This window comes from Solanum tuberosum, unplaced genomic scaffold (assembly GCF_000226075.1).
Source record: "Solanum tuberosum cultivar DM 1-3 516 R44 unplaced genomic scaffold, SolTub_3.0 scf00093, whole genome shotgun sequence".
Classification (NCBI taxonomy): domain Eukaryota; kingdom Viridiplantae; phylum Streptophyta; class Magnoliopsida; order Solanales; family Solanaceae; genus Solanum; species Solanum tuberosum.
The window spans coordinates 1,016,951-1,039,714 of NW_006239018.1; the positions used below are offsets into that span (position 1 = coordinate 1,016,951).

Consider the following 22,764-nt stretch of genomic DNA (forward strand, 5'->3'; position numbering starts at 1 on the left):
TGCATGAGTGAGAGTCTCTTTGGTTTTGGAAGTTGATGAAATTGAAGAATTTAAGTTCTTTCTGCCATATCCAACAATAAGATAAATGACCAATATCACATGATTTAAGTTCTCAAAGGGAAGAAAAAGATTTCATGGTTTAGAGAAAAATGAAAGTTTCTGATATTTGGAATGTAGACTCAATTTGTTCCAGTTTGAATCAGCAACAAAAACAGATGGCAGAAATTCAATTTCCATGTTTAACATAAGAAAGAAGTGAAGAGAACACTTGAATGACAAAAATGTATATTGCAAATCCTTAACATCATGGTGTTGTAAATCAAACAATTAAATGAATAATTTCTGGTCCAAGATGATACAAAAAAATGCTGAATTTCCTCTATCCAAGTCCAACTCAACTCACTAAGCTAAAAATAGTTGAGCAGCTTGTGAATCACCAATTTCATCGGTGAGCTGAAAAAAATATAATTCCATTTAATATGCGATGAATCAAGCATACCAGCACTTTTTGCTACAAGGAGAAAGCTTCCGAGGAAGAGAAGCTGATCATGGGAACTGGAATGATCCTCCAATTTGGGTAGTGCCTGCTGGAGGATTAATCGCCACCCAAAGAAGGGATATGGTGATCGCGATAAGTCCTGACCATACAAAGACAATGGTTGGTGTCCTGCCTCTTCTGCCCATAAGACCTTTCGCGAAGGGATAGAGATGTGCTAAAACCCAAAAACTGAAGAATACACCTCCTAGTAAACGGCTCCATTGTGGTATAACACTGTATATTGTCCTGCTAAAACCAACTGCTATTGCTATCAAGTTCACCATCATGATTGTAATTGGTGGAATCATGAGGGATGTCCACTTAACGAGATACAGATCAGCAAAGTCATCGTCTTCTTCATCACCAGCTGATTTTGACGTCAAGGTGAAAGAAATTTCAATCCCAGCAACAACTTTTAGGAGCCCCTGAAGCACAGCAGCCAAGTGAGCACTTGTCCCTCCGATCAGCCAGAACTGCTCATTCCTCCACCACTCTTCCAACTCAATGCCTGACCACTTGACCTCGAGCACCGCAAGCAGGCAGAGGGTGACTGTAATAATCAGGAGGTACACAAGAAAGGTGACATTGAGTGTTTGGACAATGAACTGACCGGAGAACAGGGACAGTGCTGGAAGGAAACAGTAGACGATTAAGAAGATTGATGTGAAGGGATAGATTCCACAATTGAGGTAAGCAATTTTCTGTAAGAATTTCATTTTTGAGCTGGAGAAAAGGGCATTGTTCCGGGAGAAGAAGATTTCAACTGAACCAGTAGCCCATCGAAGGACCTGATGAAGCCTATCAGTGAGATTAATAGGGGCAGTCCCACGGAATGCATCACGTTTGGTAACACAATAAACTGACTTCCAACCTCTGTTGTGCATCCTGTATCCTGTCACAACATCTTCAGTAACTGAACCATAAATCCATCCGACACGTTGTCCCCACTCTGTCTTTTCCTCATACCAGCAGGAGATGACACTGATGGCCTCTGCAACTGTTGATGCATCAAGATGCTCTCGAGGAATGGTCAAAGCACCAGGAGGCCGTCCATTCTTCACAGCTGGGTGATCTGCCAAAGGACGACCTTGGAACTCTGCCACAGGAATTGAATCAATAAGGACTGCTGAGTTCCCAAAAGCCTTGGGAGCCAGTGAGAGGTTCATTTCTTCATCGTCTGAATCACCTCGTCGCAAGGCCCGATGTTCTTCTGATGTATTAACATGTTTCTTTTTGCGACCATAGCAGCAGCTACAGCAACCGGACTGGTGATCCTTGGAGCGAGGAGGGTCGAAACCATAAAGGGCTACCCTTCGAAAGAGACATCCAGTTCCCACATACATTGGACCCTGTAGCCCATCAAGGGCCCTCATGTTACCATCGAAAAAGACAGTATTGCGATTGGCATACCTATCAGATGGGTCAATGCCCTCAAACCTCTGCGGGAACTGAACATAGCAAAGACGATCCCCTCCCCTATCCATCATAAAACACATACCTTCCCTGATAGCCTGGGAGTTGTAAATGTAATGGTCACAATCAAGGTTTAGAATAAATGCACCATTGGACATAACCGCAGATGCTCGAACCAGGGCATTCATAGCACCTGCTTTCTTGTTGTGATCATAGCCAGGACGCTTCTCACGGGAAACATAAACAAGCATGGGAAGACGGATATCAACATCAGTCAGGTCAATAATCCCATCTTCATTGTTACCATATAGTGGATCATCACTTGGAGGTTTCAACATCACCTGCATATTTAAAAACATGATCACATTAATAGCTACAAAAACCTCAATTTGTTAACTTGAATGTAGGTGAAATTCCAAAGAATTTAGAGTAGACACTTCAAGAATATTACTTGTATTATTCCAGCATGATCGCCCTTGGAATGCTCCAGTCCAGAATTCAACCATGTCCCAGGCCAATGGGTTCCATCTGCCATCCACGTAGCTTTTGGGATCTTTACATTCTCTAAAGGTTCATCATCAGTCTTCTGCCTCTGTTGCTTCATGGCCTTAATTTCTTCCCTTGCATGATAAGCATCAGACCTACGGCGAATGGAATCCGGCAAGCTATTGATACGAACCTTAAACTCATCATACTCACGCTTTGCCCGCCTACGATCCTTAACAAAGTCTTGCTTTACCTTGTTTTTGTAAGGATCCTTCTTTAAATTGAAGTAACTTTCTGGATTTCTAGGTTCAATTTTATGTTTACGACAAAATGGCACCCATATATTAGCAAAACTTGCAGCTTCTGCCATTGCCTCAAAGGTCAAAAGAGCACCTCCATCATCAGAAACATAACAAGCAAGCTTTTCTACAGGATAATCTGCAGCTAGAATGGACAATATAGTATTAGCAGTCACAAGAGGGGGTTCCTTCTCTGGATCAGCGGTAGAGACAAACATATCAACACCAGGGAGATCAGATCTCCCAGTAGGATTGCCTGGGCTAGGTGTTTCAAATTTTTCTTTCAAGACACTAAGATCAGTAGCACGGTTGATCGGGCAAAGCTTGGGCAATTGATCAAGAATCCAAGAGAAAGCAAACCATATTTCACAAACAACAGACATCCCCCACAACCAAACTGCATCTTTGTTGGGATGGTTCACTCTCCATGCCAAGAAAAGTCCAAGTACAACAAACCGAACTACGATCAAAAGTCTGAATAGAAGAAACAATAGAAAAATAAAGTACATGTCAGCTCAAAATATCTGGAACCTGTGGATTGTCATTGCATGAGATAAAAGCTAGACAAACCAATGAACCACTTCTTCTTTCTCTCCAGTTTATTGGCAAGGGTCCTTTGGATTATCAAAGAAAAGGGATTTAACACTAAAGCTAGAATAATAGTGATAGCACTATTCAGGAGAGGAGAAAAAGAAACATATGCAGACTTCCTTTTCGTTGAAATCTTATAACAACTAAAAGAATATAAAGACAGCAGTGATTTTTTTCCTTGGAAAGTAATAGTTCATTGAAAAATCTAACATTTGATATATTGCACCCTTGTGTGGTTCAAGTAATAGCAACCGAATAAAGGAATTTTTTCCCCAAAATACTAGCTTTTTTTTTCATTCAAGAGTAACCTAGTTCTGAAACACATATAGCATATGTTAGGAGAAAAATGCATTTTGGTAGAGAAACATGGAAATAATCAATTAAAAGGTAGCTGAGTTCAATGGAAAAACTACATGTTAGGGACAGATGAAGCAAAAGCAGAAGAGCAAACGAGCTGCTAGTTATTTTTCAAACTCCGAAAAAGAGTGATTAAGTAGAGCTTACAGATCCTGATTAAAAAAATAAAGAACTAGAGCTTACAGCTATTAATATCAAAATTAAAACACAACATAGAAGGACTCTGAAGAGTAAAAGGGTAAATGTCTTACCTATAAGGACTTAGGATAGAAGCAGGAATTTTCAATTTGCGCGTAAGTGGCCTCCATGGTTTGCTCATCAGTTCAGTAGGCTCCATAATATCATCATCTTTTCCATTTACAAATCCACCTTCTTTCGGCCATATAGCATTTCCATACCCATATGTTCCCTTTGTTTCAAACAACCAACGGTTGTGATCAAACTCTGAAGTATGGCTCCTAATCAATCCCGACTTAGTTGATTTCATAATTGACAACCTTCTCTCCATCCTTGACATCCCACCTGGCCCAGTGAGAGGAAGCGGACGATTGTTTCCATTAGCTTCCTCCCAGTCAGTGACTTTATATTGCTCCTTACACCCCGGGCATATACCATCACCAGTTTTGACAGCATCCAGGTAACAGTCTCTGCATATCTTGAAATCACATTCACATGGAACAATATCAATGCCCCTTTCATCACTCATCACTTTAGCATCACATCCAGGGATAGCACACGACGACCCTTTTGCACCCGCCATTTGGGGATGATTCGCCTCTGATTCAATCACCTTGTCCATAAGATGAGCGCGTGTAACAGAATTAAAGCCACCCGTGAACAGTGAATTGGATACATACTGCTCTTCGACCTTCTGAGAAATAGAATCCATGGGCTGATTGTCAGGAGTCGGAGGGAGATGTACCATATAGTTCATATAGTCACTGCTGCTAAGTTCACTATCAAGATCATCCCTTGAGTAGTTCACATATCGGCCAGAGGAAGTCCGCCGTTGGAAAGTCACATGTGGAGGAAGTGGAGGTTTGCCATGCTGTGGATCAGGCAAATCTGAGGATGTTGACAGAGATGATCTACTAGCTTTGAATGATTTTGAAGCCATTTCCATAGACTGGTTCTGATTTAAACCAAGATCCTGAAAAAAGAAAACACTAACCTGGTTCAAGTTTGAAATTCATATGTAAAAATCTCATTATCAACATGCTCTATCATTATCTTTTTCGACGGGGGAAAACAACCAAATACTCAAATGTAGACATCTAGAGATCATAATTCAAAAAGCATACTTGCAAAGAAATACTATGCTAATGATGACAAATAACTACCAAATGCCAAAAGCTTTGAAGTCTTTAAGTATTGGTAGATTAGATTCCCAAAATCATATGTCACGATCAAACACTTACCATCATGCCAAAAGCTATAGCTGATAGCAAATGCACAATTTTATTTCTTAACTAAGTCCACCAAGCAAGCGCCATGTTCGATCATGACTCCAACCCAAGCCACCCCAACCCCCTGGTGGACCTTGCCATAAGCAGGATGATGACTATACCCAACAACTTAGCCTTTTTTCTTTATCATAAACTTGGCTTGAACAAAAACCATAAAAGCTTGCAACTTAAAGAGAGATGCACAATTTGTACATGAAATTCAAATGTAGTCAAACTTCAAGTCAATTGTACACAAGAAGCTATGAAACTAGCAAAAAACACATCCTGATAGACAGATTAATGAGATCAAGATGAAGAGATCCAAATGATCTTTCCATAGATCATTCAAGTCCCAGATCATGAATAACAATCAACAACTTAAATACATAAAAATAAAAATGCAGCAATAGGTCACTACTAAAGCATAAAAGCAACATACTCAGACAAATAATAAAATGTAAAAAGACCTTTACAAGAATTGAACAGTAAATAGAGACAGCAGACTGTACCTATCAATGAGATAAGAAATGCTAAGCCATCATTTTCTGAGAATCAAAATTCCAAGAGACTTGAATCTCAGCAACCAAACTAATTTACTTACTACCAACTTATCAGTTTGTGGATCTTTCAAATCCAATACTAAATTCACAAATTTTCAAAATGGGTAATGAACCATTTCAACTTTCTTCAGCATATAGTGGAGCTAGAAGATTCATTAGCCCCAAAGCTCCAATCTTTTTCAGAAATCAAGAATGGAGTTTTGCACCCTTTAACTTAAAATGAGTGGATAAGCAAGTAGCCAAAAAAAATAAAATTAAAACAAATATTGTATGAATCTAAAGCATAAAAATGTAAAAATGGGTGTGTGAGGAGATTCTTGAAAAGCCAAAAAAAAAAAGTTCATTTGAAAGAAAAGGGAGAAAATTTAAGGAATTTGTTTTGGATCTTTTCACTTCAATTTCTGTGTAAAGCTTTAAATAAATAAGCAGAAAAAATTTACAAGAAAAAGTTTCACTATTTTTCTTACTATAAATGATGTTCTGTAATGGCGTGTTTTTGTCCTTTTAATTTATTTTATTTTATTATTATATTTTGTATGAAAGGACGAAGAAAGGAAAATTTTCGTCTATTTTCGCCAACGTGGTGATGGGGTGTCGGAAAAGGGCAAATCAGATATTATTGGTAACTTGGAGGTTATTCTTGGTATCTAAATTTGACAAATTTGGTTTGATGATTATGAAACTGACTTTTAAAGCAAATGGAATTGAATTTGGAAAACCTCCCATTTGAGTAGTCAAGATTCAAGACTCCATTTAATAATTACTTCCGGTGTCTCAATTTATATGACTTACTTTTTTTTTTATTCAGTTTTAAAAAGAATGATACATTTTTATATTAAGTAACAATTTCAAGTTTATTTTACCTTAATGAAATGATTTACAGTCACACATATTTCTATCATTCATTTTGGACCACAAATTTTAAAAGTTTTCTTTCTTTCTTAAACTCCGTGTCGAGTCAAACTACCTCACATAAAATGGGACGGAGGAAGTACTTAACTATGGCTATAGTTAAATTTCCCTTACTATTTTCATCCACTTACCATTTTGTTTGTGATGTGGGAGTGACTAATCTTTGCATAAAATCTTATATAAGATAATCAGTATAAAATTAATCGACATAAAGTTAACGTTTGGTTGCCAATAATAAATAATATTCGTATCGAAAATTTATGCACGATGTAATGTTAGATAGAATATGAATTAAAAATATTATTATTTAGCAATACGATAAAGAATTTATTTAAAGACAATGAGTTCAATTAAATGGAAAATCCTTTTTTAATTAAAACAACCAAAAAATTATCTAAGAAAATACTCAGTATAATCCCACAAATGAATTTTGACGAGGTAGAGAGATTATTTTCAATAGACTCTCGACTCAAAAAAAAATATAACTAACTTAAAAAAGTAAAAAGGAAAAAGAGACGGTAAAATAACAATGTACAAAACAAGTATAACAACAAATATTATTACACATTAGTAAAAATAAACTACATGATACATAAATCATACTTTTAAAAATATGACAACATTCAACTACCTATTAACATTCTATTTTAGTACTCAACCTTCATATATTCCTATCTAAAGTCATGTTCTCAGACCTCAGTTAACTTAAGTTGTATCATGACTTATCTAATCACCTTCCCAATTTTTTTCAACCTACCACCTCTCCTAACTCATGCTCTAACCAACTTCTCACACATTCAAAACTCGCTAGTCTTGCTTTCCTCAGCTTGTCCATCACAAAAACCACTCTCATCGTTCTCGTATGATTTCACTCTTACTCATATCTCTCCAAATATATCCACATATCTATCTAACATTTTCATCTATATTATGCTTAACTCTAATGAATAGTGGGTGGTGAAAGAAGCAAAGGCCCTAAAAGAAAGCACCAAAAGTTGTAATGTAATTACAGAAGTGCCACAACATTGCTTAGATGATGGTAAACGCGCAATTAGCGGAACGCATGAGGACTTCACGTTCATCGTATGTGTACTTTCACGATTTTTATGCTTTTCTATTCTATTTATTTGTATTTCAACGCGGGAAAACGTTGGCTGGCAACAACTCTTTACCCACTCTAAAACGTCATAACAATTTTTTTTTCTCTTCTTACACTATTATTACTAGCTGTTTATACATTAACAATTGTGGCTAATTCTTCTCATTACGTGACTTCATTAATTTCAGTAATGTAATATTTATATATGTCGTTTTCACTAACTTAAATAGTTAACCCACTAGACTTTACTTATGTATGTTACCTAATAATAACCAATTGGTGGACTGATGAGTAAGTGAAGAGAGAGGTGGCTTTGAGTCCCCTGGGTATGGAGTCGATTTTGTTAGGGAGAAAGCTCTAAATTTAATCAGTTTCAATGTGAATACTATACACTGGACTAAAAAAAACAACAATTAATAATAGCATGCGGGCGATGTGGCTATTCTTTTAAATTTAGCTTTTTGTTCAAAATGTAGGATTGACTTGGTAGGGCACTAGGAGGTTATTAAGACAGAGAGATATTAACTAACTAGCACCGGATTCCTTAGCTCTGCTCACACTAGTATTAGTTCAAGTAACTACTACTAATATTTGGCATGATTAAGCAGCAACAATTCACATTTTCATACAACTTAAGAACAGGTAACATATGTTAGATTCAATATTCATTTTACCAACATATGTGTTGAATCTAACTCAACAGACAGTTTTAGTTCAAGAACAGGTGAATTATTCTGGTATATATTTTCGGATTGAGTTAATTATCTCATATTTGATTGGAGGTATTAACTAAAAACAATGCCCTTGATCAAAGTTTTCATGTTCAAGCCCTAAATATGTAGAAAACCAACCCCTAAATGGGCCGCCCTACAATCTGCGATCCAAATTTAGTCAAGGCTCAAATGCAGGCACCGAGTGTAAAACCAAAAATAAATGCTGTTTTACTTGAACAAAATCTTGAAATAAACTTAGGAAAAATTACTGAAATACACGTTTTATGTTTCCCTTATTTCCAATATCCCCTTCTACTAAACTTACCCCATATAAAAAGTGGGATTGTTATATCCAAAATTATAATCCTAAGATATCCTTATTTTGAACCAAATGACCCGTAGAGATTAACTGATCAAGTAAGGATTGTCAAAACCTTAGGAGAAGGCAACAACTCATTAGGCTTCAACTAATGTAGGATACCAAATCAGTGCATGGATTGGGTTTTACTGGTAATAGAAAGGTAATGGCAACACGACTTCAAAAGTTGTCCAATCCGAAGCCGAGATTCAACAATCATTCTTTTATCGTGTGAAAAAGAGGGCAATAAGATACGGGGACCAATTATACCATATAATAGTAATATGAAATATATGAGGTCGGTGACTAATTGCCAGGAAACTACAGAATTGCCTAGTGACACAGCTCATGCAACAATCCAAAAAACATGAGCACGATCATCATCATGATTTCATGAATAAACTAATCATCATCATCATATGAATGTGCTTCCCACGTCCCATACTTAGCCAGCCTTGCTCACTAGTCATTGCACCCATCACTTTACTACTACCCATCCCACACTTATACAATTGCAAGGAATAAAAAAAAGCATGTGCGATCCATCTCGCATCACATGTCTATATTGTTTAAGAAATATACTCATTTTCTTCTCTCTTTTTTTTTTGAGACTTTTCCCTTCCTGTGACTACATCTAACCAAGCAATTCAATATCTTAAGGCTTCACTAGCTGTATCCATTACAGGATATTTCCCAATAGGAGACCAAGATATAATAATAATAATAATAATGGTAAACATATAAATATCTGTGCTTGAACCAGGACCAAAATTGGGACAGATGTCACTACTCCAATGGAAAAAGACACAGCCTTGCACAAAATTCAAAACAACCTCAATATATCAAGGCTGATCATTTCCACAAGTAGAAATCCATGCCAACATCACAAACAGGTATGATACAAATTGCGTGTTATTAAGTTTCTGTCATCAAGCTAACTTAATATTCTTCAGACAAAATTAGACACGAGTTTGAAGAAAAGATCACATTTACTTAGTTCTTACTTACACAATCACATTTTGCCCAAGTCTCATAGAACTATATCAAACGTTGAAGTGCAAATTTATATAAGGAGAAAAAAGACAATTTGGAAACATCTGCAATCTACAATCAAGACAATGGACCTGGGCTTGTAACATTGGGACTTCTGCACTCACAAGTGCACACACTTCTGGATCCTTTCACCACCCGTTGTGACCTTCGAGTGTGAAGCTTGATGTTGACCAGCTTTCCTGCCATCTGTCGAATCACCAGAAAATGAAGGGAAGAAAAATTTCAGGCCTCTATTAACTCATGCTGCACTTACAGATGGAATAGTCAAAACAAATGAAGACCACCTCCGCACCAAACAAAGAAAAAGAACCTTAAGAATAACCCCTTTCCACCAAGATGTACAGGCATTAGTGAAGCATTTTATCATCACAAGATGCTGACCAACACCAAATGCACAGATAAATATTTAGCAACAAAGCATCACGATGAATTACATTATAAAATAAGAAATAACATGAGCAGTAAAAGATGACCACCACTATCAATAATTTTGACACAAGCAAATTACTTCAACGAATGTGAAGAATGTCAAAAAAATAACAAAACTTTCACCCTAGACAAATTCATTTGATTAAATCAAGCAGAGTTTTTCTTCAACTTCACCCGAATAAGCAGTTTTCTAGCAAAGACCTCAAAGAAATAATGAGATTTGGTTTGCAACTCTGTGTGTGTGTGTGAGAGAGAGAGAGAGAGGGGGGAGAGAGGGAGAGAGAGAGACATGATTTAAGGCCCAAACAGCAGTTTAGTGGTCACACACAATTCTACTAGATCACCTCAGCCTCATTATTGCTATCTCATAACAACAGATGTAGAGGTATAGGGATTCTCTTCACAGAATCTCCTTAAGTAGATGAATCAACCCGTCCAAAAGGAGGAGAAACAAGAGACTGGTAAGAATGACTATGAACACATAAAACATTCTCTTGCCTTCCAGATATTCCCCCTTCGTCAAAAGGCATGGAAAGAGATACTCCCTCCGTCCCAGTTTATGTGACACTCATTCCTTTTTAGTTAGTCCTGGAAAGAATGACACCTTTCTATGTTTTAGTAATAACTTAACTTTCAACTTTCCAGTTTACCCTTATTAAGCTGATTTATAGCCACATAAATATCTCTGACCTTTTTCAGACCACAAATTTCAAAAGTCTTCCTCCATTCTTAAACTTTGTGGACAGTCAAATACCTCCACATAAATTGGGACGGAAGGAGTACTAAAGCATCAGTTAGGGCATGAAAGAAAGAATGAGAGGACTGGAAACCAATATTTGACAGAATTTGGTTAGTTAGAACCAAAAAAATCCAGCCGTCACAAAAAAAAAAAAAAGTTCATAATAGCAAAGAGATAAATAACAGCCAACTAAAGAGAAGTAACTGTCGAACCATTCTCCAGACTAAGTCTTCAGGACCTAGCGGCTGAGCTGGATGAGAATAAAGAAAATGCCTAGCGTACTGCAGTCATAAGCAAAAGATTCAAAAGTTAGATCAACTGAGGGTTTTGTATAACTCACTGAAACAACAATTTGACCAAAACATCGCTAAAAGAACAAAAAACACAAAATTAAGCAATTATGTTCCCAGCCATTCTATGAAATGATGACAATGCTACTTCAAAATCTCAACCAAAAAAAATCTGCATACCTTAGCCAAGTTCGCTTGCATCTCTTTAATTTGAGCTGTACTAACACTTTTTAGAAATGACAAAAGCCATCCTGGCTGCAAAGCATCACTAGAAGAGACAAACAGAGCAATCTGCCAAAGAAAAACAAGAGTAAGAGATACACAAAATGCAACTTCATTTCTTCATCCCTTCCCTCCACATTTACTGTCCTTTAAGGAAAAGGAGGAACTTTGTCGGGTAAAGGGGATGGTAATTATGATTGGAAAGAAAGATGAATTCCAGCTTCAATGCAATTACAATAAAACACAGAAATCCACATCATAACTCAAACGGGCACTTGAGGAATAGGTAGTTGCTAGAAAAGTGATCAGAGGGCGAGTAACTATCACATAAAAAATTTCCATCGAAACTTGATGTTCCCCAGTAAACTAGGAGTAATATAAACGGATAGATGCAACTTCCTCATAGACAACCAAAAGCTACTAAAACTTGACAGATGTAACTTCCTCTTAGACCATCAACAATACAACTGGCCTTGAACAGATACTGCAGCTTTTTTGACTGACACTTCCAATTATGATGATTAATCATCTTAACTTTGTATTAAGGGTTTCCATAAAGCCTGGATCAAAGAATATGTTCCAAAAAGAAAGCCATAACCTCAGATTGAAATCAAGAATAAGAATGCCAAAGTAACTAATACCTTCCGATAATCAAGAATCCCCTCAAAAGGAAGCTCTAGTTCGTCGCTGACTATGATAGGAATGCAGCCGCTGACAATTGCATCAAACAATCTGGCTGATGAAGGGGTGTCACCAGCTGGATTTAGGCAAAATATACTCCTGTTTACCCAAGGAAATAATTATAAAAGCACTCAATTTACTGTTTGAACTGATGAACAACCTTCACTTCAAAAATTTTAAGATGACAATTCAATCTAAGTCTTACTTTCGCATGCCACTCTGTGCTGCTTCTTTTCCTCCTTCTCCAGCAGTCCCTTCTTCAATGGATACTCCATCTGCACCACGGAGTTCTTCCACAAGTTTGGCACGTATCTTACCACCCTGGGAAGAAAGATATCAGATAGCCACAACCTACCAGAAATATAACCACTTTGTGGGAAAATATTCTCATTCTGAAGAAACCAAAAAAACGCAGTGAATGGAATACTTAAGGAAAGCAGATTCAAAACGAAGTCCATCGCTTCTAATTGTAACTTTAGCAACTACTAATAAATTAAACCTAATAGACCAATCCAAAAAAAAAAATTAAAAAAAATTAGCAATGGAACAAAGAGAAGTTGTTAATTTGGTTCACAACTGCAGAGTAAAATTGGTAGTTCAGCATCTTCTGAATATCATGAAAAAAAATATCTTTGCACCATCTCGTTCATTTATCATCAAGAATTTCTTCTACTGTGTATATATAACTTTCCAAGGTTGCAAGGCAACTAGCATCAACTACATAGAAACTTCAGTTCTTAACTTGTAACAGTAATATTGAAAGAGTAAACAAATTACAAGATTTAGAACCCATGTTCTTTTTTTTCCTTAATGGCAAGGGAAACCCACAGCCACTACCCTTTGGGTTTGCATAGGATAAAACCTCCGCTCCTATGCAATAGCTCGCAAACCACACAGGAGAGGTAACCATGTGTACCAATGTTCTGTCCTAGCAATATTAAGCAACCAGTTACTAGTATGATTTAGCAACTAGTTCCTGCCACGATTTTGTCTTAATATGGAAAGAAATAAGTAACTTGTTAATCTAGGATTTCACAATTGCATAGCACTTAGGAGTTACTATTTTACGGGGTAATTAACTAGCTTGGAGGTTCTTTTCCAACCATTACATGCCCTGTCTTCAAATATTTTGAAATCTGCAGACGTCGGGAAAATTATTGAAGTCAACATGGTAGCGCAGAACCGACTTTACTGTCATTATGAGATCCCCAAATTTTCCAAAACATTTCTCCATAAATCATCTTTTAACCAACATGATACACGAGCAGTAACAAGAAATTAGTGTGAAGTGGTGTACAAACTGAATAAAACTTGATGATTAATACAAGGGGAATCTTACAGCATTTCTTTTAAGTCTTCCCCGGAAAAATAGCAGCGTAGTTCTCCTTGATGAAGATAAACATTTAGCATCACATAGATCGAGATTGGCGACATAAGGAAGTATCAGGTCTTTCTCGAGATAAACTTGCCCAGGCTTGTACCTGAAGTTCAAAGTAGCCATAATAGTTCATGTTGGAGCTGCAATAATATTCAATTGTTACGAAAAAAATAGCAGTGAAGATATTAACCAGTTCCCTGTTGAGTCCATATCAGGGAGCAACCAAATAGCCTTCTTCATAAACTTGCGGACAGACTTGAAAGACCAAGGATGATGAACTGGAAGTATGTGATCTCTTCCCTCGGATCTATTCCAAGCTGGTTGATCCATAACCCATTTCAGAGCTTCCTACATTTTAATTTTAAAAAATACAAACATTGACTAATGACAACAGCAAAGCACAAAGTCTAGCCATCATATTCCACTAACATAACAAAGTCTCTAATCCTATCGCAGAATCCACAGTCCTATTTAAAATAGATAACGAAAAGTATCAAAGTTTAATCCACATCATATCCATAAGGAAATGCAAATTCGTAAACTTCTCAATTACTCTTTTGAATTTGATCATGACAGGCCTATATCAAAAAATATTGTGTAGGTATAAGTTAAAATCCGTGGTAAATTGAGAAGCGGAAACAATCAATCTTTTATAATACATTTTGATACTAGTTTTTCCCACTCAGAATCAACTAATAGTGGAACAAATTTTACAAGTATTCCTTCCATCGGGGATTTTCTTTCCTTTTCCCAGTCTGCAAATAGAGTAGCATGTCTGTTACTAAGTTGTACCTAATTGAGATGATAATGCTAATGTGTTCCATACAATATAAGGAACCCTAAGATAAAACAGAAAAAGATAACTTTAAAGGAATAATTAGAACCTTGAGGATAATAATGAATGCACAGTTTAGTTACTAAAGAATTATTGGATTCTAGTCCATTAACAAGCATTATAAAACTGCTTACAACTAGGTTATGGAATTGAGAGCTTCAATGCAATAGAAGAATTAGTATGCCTAAGAAATGAGAGCACGGAAAGAAGTACAGATTTAATTGCACTACTCGAAGTTCGGACAGGAGCTGCCTCCCGAAAAATCCAGGATTGTGTTTTACATGTAGCTTGAATTACTCATAAACATCACATCAAAGCAAATTTCAGTGAAAAAATCATGAATAAAACACGAGTCAAAAAGCAAGAGAATGTTTTGAATTCAAATAGAGCTAGTAAAAAGTTCAGTAGGAATAGAAGGAAACACGTTATAGAAGAAACACACTCACACCCTATAAAGAGCCTTGCATTGCTGTTTCTCCATCAAGAAGAAGCTAATGGTAGTGAAAAACGGAATATAAAACAGGTCAGCTTCCTCCTGTTTGTATACTCTAACTACATTCTTCAGTAACCTCTCTGATTCTGGCGCTATCAAGTCCGCCCACAACCAGTAATCAATTGAATGCTACAGAGAAAAAAAAATCATTTCATCATACTAAGCTAAACAAATGTAACTAACTTGACAAAAAAAACATCATCGATATTACCTGTTCGATCAACCGGTGAACAGGACTACCATTAGAGGTAACATTAGAAGTCTCTTTATACGTGTTATGAAACAACCAAAGCAAATCATAAGTGAATTTCGCCGGCATTTCGTAAACATAAACCTTGAGAGGCGAAAAGGCAGGGTAAAACGGCTCATCATAAAGCCTTTGATTCTCATTCTTCCAAATGGAATCATCTAATTTTCTAGCATCCTCCACCGACGTCGTTCCTGAAACTGTATCTTCACCGGCCGTTGCGGATCGCGGAGATTTGGTAAGGAATTTCTCGAGTGAAGAAACGAAGGAGTAATCGATACCGGAGTTAGGGTTCCGGGAGGAGATGAGGTTGCCGGTGGAGTAAGAAGAGGTGGAAATGGAGAAGATGTAGAAGAGGAGAGTGAGAGCGAGAAGAGCAAGGAGTAAAAATAATGCCGGAGATCTGGGTTTGAAGGTTCCAGAAGCAGCAGTGTAATGTCTTCCGGCCATTTTTTAGATGATTGAATCACTCATTCACTGCTCAACACCAGAGAGAGACAATCGTTAAATCTTCAGACTCCACAGCTTGGAGAATATTTTAGAGAACTTGGAACCAGGAAAATAGAACTGCAGAATTTGTTCGGCTTAGTACAAACTGGCTGCTGTATTAACAGTTTGTACAAACTATATAAAATTTGACCAAAGATTTTAAATTATGTTTTTTAATTATATTAGTATCATATAATTTTTGTATATAGGAATTTTAATTTTTGAATATTGAGTTGATATAATCTAATTTAGCTTTAAAGATTAGTCAAGTTGAATCAAGCGAAAAGTGTCATTTATAAATTGAGATAGAGGAAGTATGTTGTTAGTTTAAGGTCTAAACATAATTTTACTTTGATTGATCATCATTTTATGCCATTGATGAATTAAATGTGATCTCATTGTAACCTTATTATTTGCTTAATTATTGATATATGATATTATGTAACAACGAAAAACAATATAATTTATACCCATTATATTCATAGAAATAATATACTATAAACACAATACAATATAATATAAATATGATGCATTTAAGAAACAATATACTCCCTCCCTACTCCTTGTCCTTACCTATTTACTTTTCAAATATTTCCTAATTTGATTTCCTATTTACTTATTATTGAGTATAACAATCATCCAGACAAACTGTAGAGGATGCTGCTCTTTCTTTCTTTGTTTTCGATTTATTTGATTAGTGGTGTAAAACTATATGGTTAAATGATATAACTATGCAACTGTACCAATTAAGATTTATTTATTTTTCAGTTATTACTCCTGGGAAATATGAAAAACTCATTGGCCCGCCTCCAATAAACTCACAAATAACCATTTTGCAACCAAAACAGTATTAACAATAACATTCACGAATTTAAGCAGTCAAAATCACAGACAGCAGCATACATCAAACCGATGGAGCTTTCACTACTGACATGCCTTGAAGGGCTGACACAAGATCAAGAACAAATATCATCCAATATTCATGAAAGACATGCAGCATCTCTTCTCAAGCAACTAAATCCCAAAAGTTTAAACATTAAAACTATAAGTTATTCAGGTATATGGTGGAGAACAAATCGACGAAGTTCCTACATTCATTTATGAAGGTTCAATCATGAGAACTAGAGTAGCGAGAATGTGAAAAAGCCTGATATTAACATCACCAAAGCCAGTGTCAAATTTCCAGTATTTGTCCAGCGCACTGGAAGGAAATCAAAATGAGATAAGATCATCTTTAGGTGATTGCTGCTTCTTTGAGTCATGTCCTGATTCAGATGTGCCCCCCGCTTTTTTACCAAAAATCATCTCATCAAGATCATCCATCATGTCATCATTACTGCCTCCCTGGACTGCAGATCGGGAGCCTGCTGATTTTCTGATCAGAGCATCTTCTTTTCCGGCACGGGGTGACTCCTCGGGCTCCACTGCAACTGGAATCATGGCAGGTTCTGGCTCTGACGAAACAACTGTAGGTTTTTTCAATTCATCGTACTTCGAAAGGGCCTTTTGGACTTCATCATTTACGTTCAGGGCTTCAAAAAGGAGGGCCTCATTATCCCCAGCAGTCTCGATGATTCTCTGAACAATATTGAGTGACTGGCGACACTGTTGTACTAGCGTCACTGTCAAGTCATCCTACAAAAAAAACCAATTTGAAGCTGATCACCCCCTTCTTTGAGAGAAACAGACTTGGCTATTGTCCTCTATGTTGCAGGACAGCTCCAATTAGGGGTGGGCAACAGGCAGGTCAAGTTGAATATGGGCTGCTTAAAAATGAGCCAGGTGAAAACGAACAAAATATCCGACTCGACCCATATTTGATATGGATAAAAATGGGTAAACCCAATGGATGATATGGATATCCATATTTACCACTGTTTCTAATTATGTAAAGAAATAAGTACTTCCATATTACAAGATTTTTTTTCTTATTCTTTTTTCTCCTTTTAAGGTGTGTCTGGTATGAAGGAAACTATGAAGAAAAAAGATTCATTTTTTCTTGGAACTATTTTTCTAGAAAATTAGTGGTCATGAACCGAGAGGTCAGGAGGTCAAATTCAGATCGGGTCGGGGTTGAAAGTCGGATACCAACTCTGGACCCTCAGGTAGTGAGGTTCAAGGAAAGTTTTGGAAAAAATTCACTGACTTTATGTATTGAAGTCATTTTTCTTAGATGAGAGAAATATAAGTCCTTTGGAAAAATATTTTCCAAAACATTTAATCCAAATTCTAACCAAACATTGAGAAAATTGGAAAACATTTTTCTTCATACCAAACACATCCTTAATAAGTGTACTTTCTAGAGGTTCCTACACCCTTACATACTTTAAGGAGAGTGCAATTGGCGAATATCCATGGATTATCCAAATATGAGTTGATCCATATTTGACCCACTTTTAAATAATTGGATAACCAATCAATTTGAAATGGGTTGGTTCAAGCGGATTACCATATATTTTACCCATTTTGACACCCCTAGCTCCTATGTTTTATCTTAAATATTTACTCCTGTTACTAACTTAGAATTCAGCTGTCGAAATGTCCACACAAGACAAGCACTTAAGGGAACTTATTTTTAAGAAGTCTACAGCACTTTCAAGAAAAGTCCATAGCCAATGATCCACTTAACATAAACATTGCCACAAAGTGAAGGAAGGTGCCATGAACTTCGGACTGTCAGACAACAGTCTCATTCGTCCAATTCATATAATTGATAAATGTCTATATAATAAGGAAGGCATTGGGCTCACTAATTGTTTTGCACCAATAGCTACAAGCGGCCTACTTTTACTCTTCTCCATAAGACCTTTTTTGATATTCCATTCCTTAAACACCAAAAAAATGTATGAGCCCCACATATTCACCTAACAAACAAAATTCTTAGACAACATGTAACACTTACCCTCACAAGAGTGTAAAATTAAACCAGACAATCAACTCAAGGTGGAGTTTATAAGAAAGGAATCGAACACCTCAATGATACAAAAACATTTATCTTCCTCCATTCCAATTTGTGTGAACTTAGTTGACTGGACCAAGAGTGCCATAACATTGGTGTGGCTAATTTGTGTGAACCTAGTTGACTGGACCAAGAGTGCCATAACATTGGTGTGGCTAATTTGTGTGAACCTAGTTGACTGGACCAAGAGTGCCATAACATTGGTGTGGCTAATTTGTGTGAACCTAGTTGACTGGACCAAGAGTGCCATAACATTGGTGTGGCTAATTTGTGTGAACCTAGTTGACTGGACCAAGAGTGCCATAACATTGGTGTGGCTAATTTGTGTGAACCTAGTTGACTGGACCAAGAGTGCCATAACATTGGTGTGGCTAATTTGTGTGAACCTAGTTGACTGGACCAAGAGTGCCATAACATTGGTGTGGCTAATTTGTGTGAACCTAGTTGACTGGACCAAGAGTGCCATAACATTGGTGTGGCTAATTTGTGTGAACCTAGTTGACTGGACCAAGAGTGCCATAACATTGGTGTGGCTAATTTGTGTGAACCTAGTTGACTGGACCAAGAGTGCCATAACATTGGTGTGGCTAATTTGTGTGAACCTAGTTGACTGGACCAAGAGTGCCATAACATTGGTGTGGCTAATTTGTGTGAACCTAGTTGACTGGACCAAGAGTGCCATAACATTGGTGTGGCTAATTTGTGTGAACCTAGTTGACTGGACCAAGAGTGCCATAACATTGGTGTGGCTAATTTGTGTGAACCTAGTTGACTGGACCAAGAGTGCCATAACATTGGTGTGGCTAATTTGTGTGAACCTAGTTGACTGGACCAAGAGTGCCATAACATTGGTGTGGCTAATTTGTGTGAACCTAGTTGACTGGACCAAGAGTGCCATAACATTGGTGTGGCTAATTTGTGTGAACCTAGTTGACTGGACCAAGAGTGCCATAACATTGGTGTGGCTATAAAAAAATTTGAAACTTGTGGTCTGGAACATTCAATAACATTTGTGTGTCCATAAAAACTTCTCATTCAGGATAGACTAGGAAGTTTAAGTAAATGTATTTTCAAATTTACGAGGTCCATCTTTTATAAATGGACTAAACGGAAATAGGGTCACATAAACTGAAAGAGAGGGAATAACTACTATCTTTTTGCTACATCTTGTCATATCTCAGTCCGACCTATGCAACTGAAAACCAGAGAGATTGTACATCCCTACCACTCCATTATGAGCACACACCTGCCAGCAAAATTATTATGACACACCTACAGTCATGTCTTTGAAGTAAGTTCTAAGAATCAGCTCGCTTCTTATCTAAAGGAAAGCAAAATGTGGAAGAAAAGAAGGATACAAATGAAATGATAAGAACACTTGATGTAACAATCTATAGCACACAAGGTGCGCGACAAATCATGCCCTTGGGCACCACAATACTAAGTTTCCCTTTACCTAGGACTTGCACCGCCTTCTTCAGCCAAAACCTTTACAGTAATATTCAGTGGGACACGTTCAGAGTATCATTGATTACTTACTATAAAGCATCTTATAAGCATATACAAGAAGACAAAATAAAAAAACAAAGTTAAAAGTATTTGATGATTCTCTTGTTTAAGATAAATCAGAAGTACTTAAAGCTACACCAAAGTCATCACACAAAATTTTATTGTGAGAGTACACTCTAAGTCTCCCAATATCTAGAAAACCATTGCGGAGATTAATTTTTCCAGCTTGCAGAAGCATTTGATAAATCTTTCAATATAAGAATTAGTTGATGGGTTCTGAGATTCTGATATTTCTAACCCATAAGATTCTCCTACACTATTAATCAGAAAATGTGGGCATATAATATTCCAATCCTAGATCGAATCCTTGCCATTACATGAAAGCATGGAATTTTTTAAATTTATATCCTCTACCACCAGTGTGTCATTTATCAACAACAAGTGCTCCTCATCAAAATTCACAAGCAACAATATTCCAACTAACAGTACCAAATATAGCAAGAGGAAAGGTTTAACTGAAAAGAACAAAACTCAGTCTTGGGGTGGAGGGCACACTGTGTTCAACTACATCCTAGAAATCAACTATGAAAAAGAAAGCACAAGAAACTTAAACTACACGACTCCACTAGTCAGAGATCACCAAAAATCAAAACTTAATAGTAAAAACAGAAACTGTAGCATTGAAAAACTGAACTTCAAGTCTGCAACTGAAATTTTAAGAATCAACTTGCATGGCTGCAATAAGTTGCCCATTTTACCAGTCTGTACATCCTTCCCCACTTATTAAATCAATGACACTTCTTTAAGGTTTTTAAGGAGACAACTCTTTTTTGAGTTCTGGACAAAGAAACGGAAGACGAGAGCAAGAAAATTTGCAGACTTTTTCTTCATTATTGTTCAGTAGTTCAATCTTTCCTTCACGACATATCTCAGGCAATTGATTAAGAAGTGAATTATTTGCATAAAAAGAACATCACCATATAGGTGTTTGTACTAGGCAACAATTCTACCACCACTCTTGCAAATCCAATCATTTTATTTGGACTTCAGTACAACTAGATTTGGTATTTCATAATAAAAGACGGGCTTCAAAGACCTAGTGCATGATTTACAAATGCATAAATTACAATAACTGGAAAGATATTTATACATAACAAAAAGATGAAATAATAAACCCCCAGTTTTAGATGTAAAAACTTGGCATCAAAACCACATCAACTGAGCACATTTAAATGAATTTTAAGTTGAACTTGAGCTCGACTAATATAAATTTTGTTTTGAGATCAAGCTTGGCTAGGAACAATAGATGCCCCTAAATATCAAACTATAAGTTTATTCCAACTATTTAGGACCACATATCAAACTATAAATATCTTTGGCACTAACAACTTCAAAAATATATTACGAATTTGTGAAAGAATATACGCAAGCTTTGGTCTAGTGATAAGAGTGCAATGCATAATGTTCGGGTTAGGCACACATCACAGGTTCAAATCGTGACATTGACAAAAGCTTGATATTTAAGTGGAAAAGGGTAGAGAGAGAAGCTCCTTACCCACTGATTTTCAAACCGTGTGAAACTTGCCTTGGGAAGTATCTCAATCATCAAGAAGAGAAAGGAATATGAGCATCCAACAAAGATCTTAAATCAGTCGGTGGAGTGACCCCAAAATATTTGTAAAACCCTCAAGACATGTTGGACAATTCAATTTAGGGTTCACATATGAACTTCAATACAGAGCTACGAGTGTGAGAATGACTTGTTGAAGGTCTGGCTCTGCCACTTTGATACCATGGGAAAGAAAAAACGGAGCACCCAAGCATTAAAGCAATGGGTGGAGAAGCACAAAACCTTTATAAACCTCTCTTAAAACATCAAATGGTCCTACTTCCCTTCGTGATCAGCCTCAAATGGTGTCCACATCTTAATATGACATAAAAGTTTTAGGAGGCCCAAATTTTCTCCTCTCAATACAAATATTATCTCCATTCTATTTCACCGAACTATAGAAGTCAACGGAAGACCTCAAAATTTTCCCCAATGATTACTAACCAATTACATTTTGAAATAACATAAATGAACAAGCATGACAAAATGACACAAAAGTTTTAAGAGGACCACATTTTCTGCTCATAATACAAATATTACCTCCATTCAATTTCACTGAACCATAAAAGTCAACGAAATACCCCAAAAGTTTGCCCAACGAGTACTAAACCAATTTACATTTTTCAAAAACATACACGAACAAGCAAAGGTAAAAGCATAAGAATTTGCTCAAGCCTCAAAGCTTGACTCATTTATAGCCCCTATCCTTATAATCTCACAAGACAAAAACTGCCAATTGGAAGTATCATCAATCCTAGAACCTGACAATCCACACTTATACCCTGAGGATGTATTAAGAGCCTGTTTGGATGGGCTTATAAGCTGGTCAAACTGGCTTAAAAGCCAGTTTTTGACTTATTAGAGTGTTTGGCAATTATCAAAGTGACTTATTTTAAGTCAAAAATGACTTATTTTAAGCCAAAAGCTAAAAGCTAGGGGGGGGGAGCTTTTTTTTTTTTAACTTAAAAGCTCTTTTATGTTGACCAAGTATATTACCTTTTTGCCCTTAATTCTTTTATACAATTTCCAAATTGCCCATATTGAATTATTATTATTATTA

General features: G+C 36.6%; 3 protein-coding genes across 4 annotated transcripts in view; all 3 read right to left on the reverse strand.

Moving 5' to 3' along the window:
• Nucleotides 1–259: 259 nt before the first annotated feature.
• LOC102581411 (cellulose synthase-like protein D3) lies at nt 260–6,088 on the reverse strand. Its single transcript, XM_006347514.2, has 4 exons — nt 5,639–6,088; nt 3,936–4,834; nt 2,403–3,210; nt 260–2,292 (listed from the first exon to the last, which is right to left on the reverse strand). Exons 2-4 carry the CDS (start codon nt 4,805–4,807, stop codon nt 547–549), a joined length of 3,426 nt encoding a protein of 1,141 aa, XP_006347576.1. The 5' UTR covers nt 4,808–4,834; nt 5,639–6,088; the 3' UTR covers nt 260–546.
• Nucleotides 6,089–9,667: 3,579 nt separating this feature from the next.
• Nucleotides 9,668–15,741, reverse strand: LOC102581742 (probable arabinosyltransferase ARAD1). Its single transcript, XM_006347515.2, has 9 exons — nt 15,103–15,741; nt 14,847–15,020; nt 13,754–13,911; nt 13,525–13,666; nt 12,391–12,506; nt 12,146–12,284; nt 11,463–11,573; nt 11,205–11,273; nt 9,668–10,010 (listed from the first exon to the last, which is right to left on the reverse strand). Exons 1-9 carry the CDS (start codon nt 15,586–15,588, stop codon nt 9,882–9,884), a joined length of 1,524 nt encoding a protein of 507 aa, XP_006347577.1. The 5' UTR covers nt 15,589–15,741; the 3' UTR covers nt 9,668–9,881.
• Nucleotides 15,742–16,583: 842 nt separating this feature from the next.
• Nucleotides 16,584–22,764, reverse strand: part of LOC102582067 (TOM1-like protein 2) — a 9,921-nt gene continuing 3,740 nt past the window's right edge. For both annotated transcript variants that reach the window (XM_006347516.2, XM_006347517.2), the window contains exon 4: nt 16,584–17,262. In XM_006347516.2, the coding sequence (XP_006347578.1) occupies nt 16,840–17,262 (423 nt within the window). In that variant the 3' untranslated portion in view covers nt 16,584–16,839. The remainder of the gene's footprint in view (nt 17,263–22,764) is intronic.

Bases quoted from the DNA above. Each gene is read 5' to 3' on its own strand.
- LOC102581411 (XM_006347514.2), bottom strand. From the start codon at position 4,807: ATGGAAATGGCTTCAAAATCATTCAAAGCTAGTAGATCATCTCTGTCA. The intron at 3,211-3,935 runs GTAAGACATTTA...TCTTCTATTCAG, and splicing joins TCTATCCTAAGTCCTTATAG to ACTTTTGATCGTAGTTCGGT. The intron at 2,293-2,402 runs GTAATATTCTTG...TTAAATATGCAG, and splicing joins ATCATGCTGGAATAATACAA to GTGATGTTGAAACCTCCAAG.
- LOC102581742 (XM_006347515.2), bottom strand. From the start codon at position 15,588: ATGGCCGGAAGACATTACACTGCTGCTTCTGGAACCTTCAAACCCAGA. The intron at 12,507-13,524 runs GTAAGATTCCCC...CTTTCTTCCCAG, and splicing joins GAAGACTTAAAAGAAATGCT to GGTGGTAAGATACGTGCCAA. The intron at 12,285-12,390 runs GTAAGACTTAGA...TTGGGTAAACAG, and splicing joins GCACAGAGTGGCATGCGAAA to GAGTATATTTTGCCTAAATC.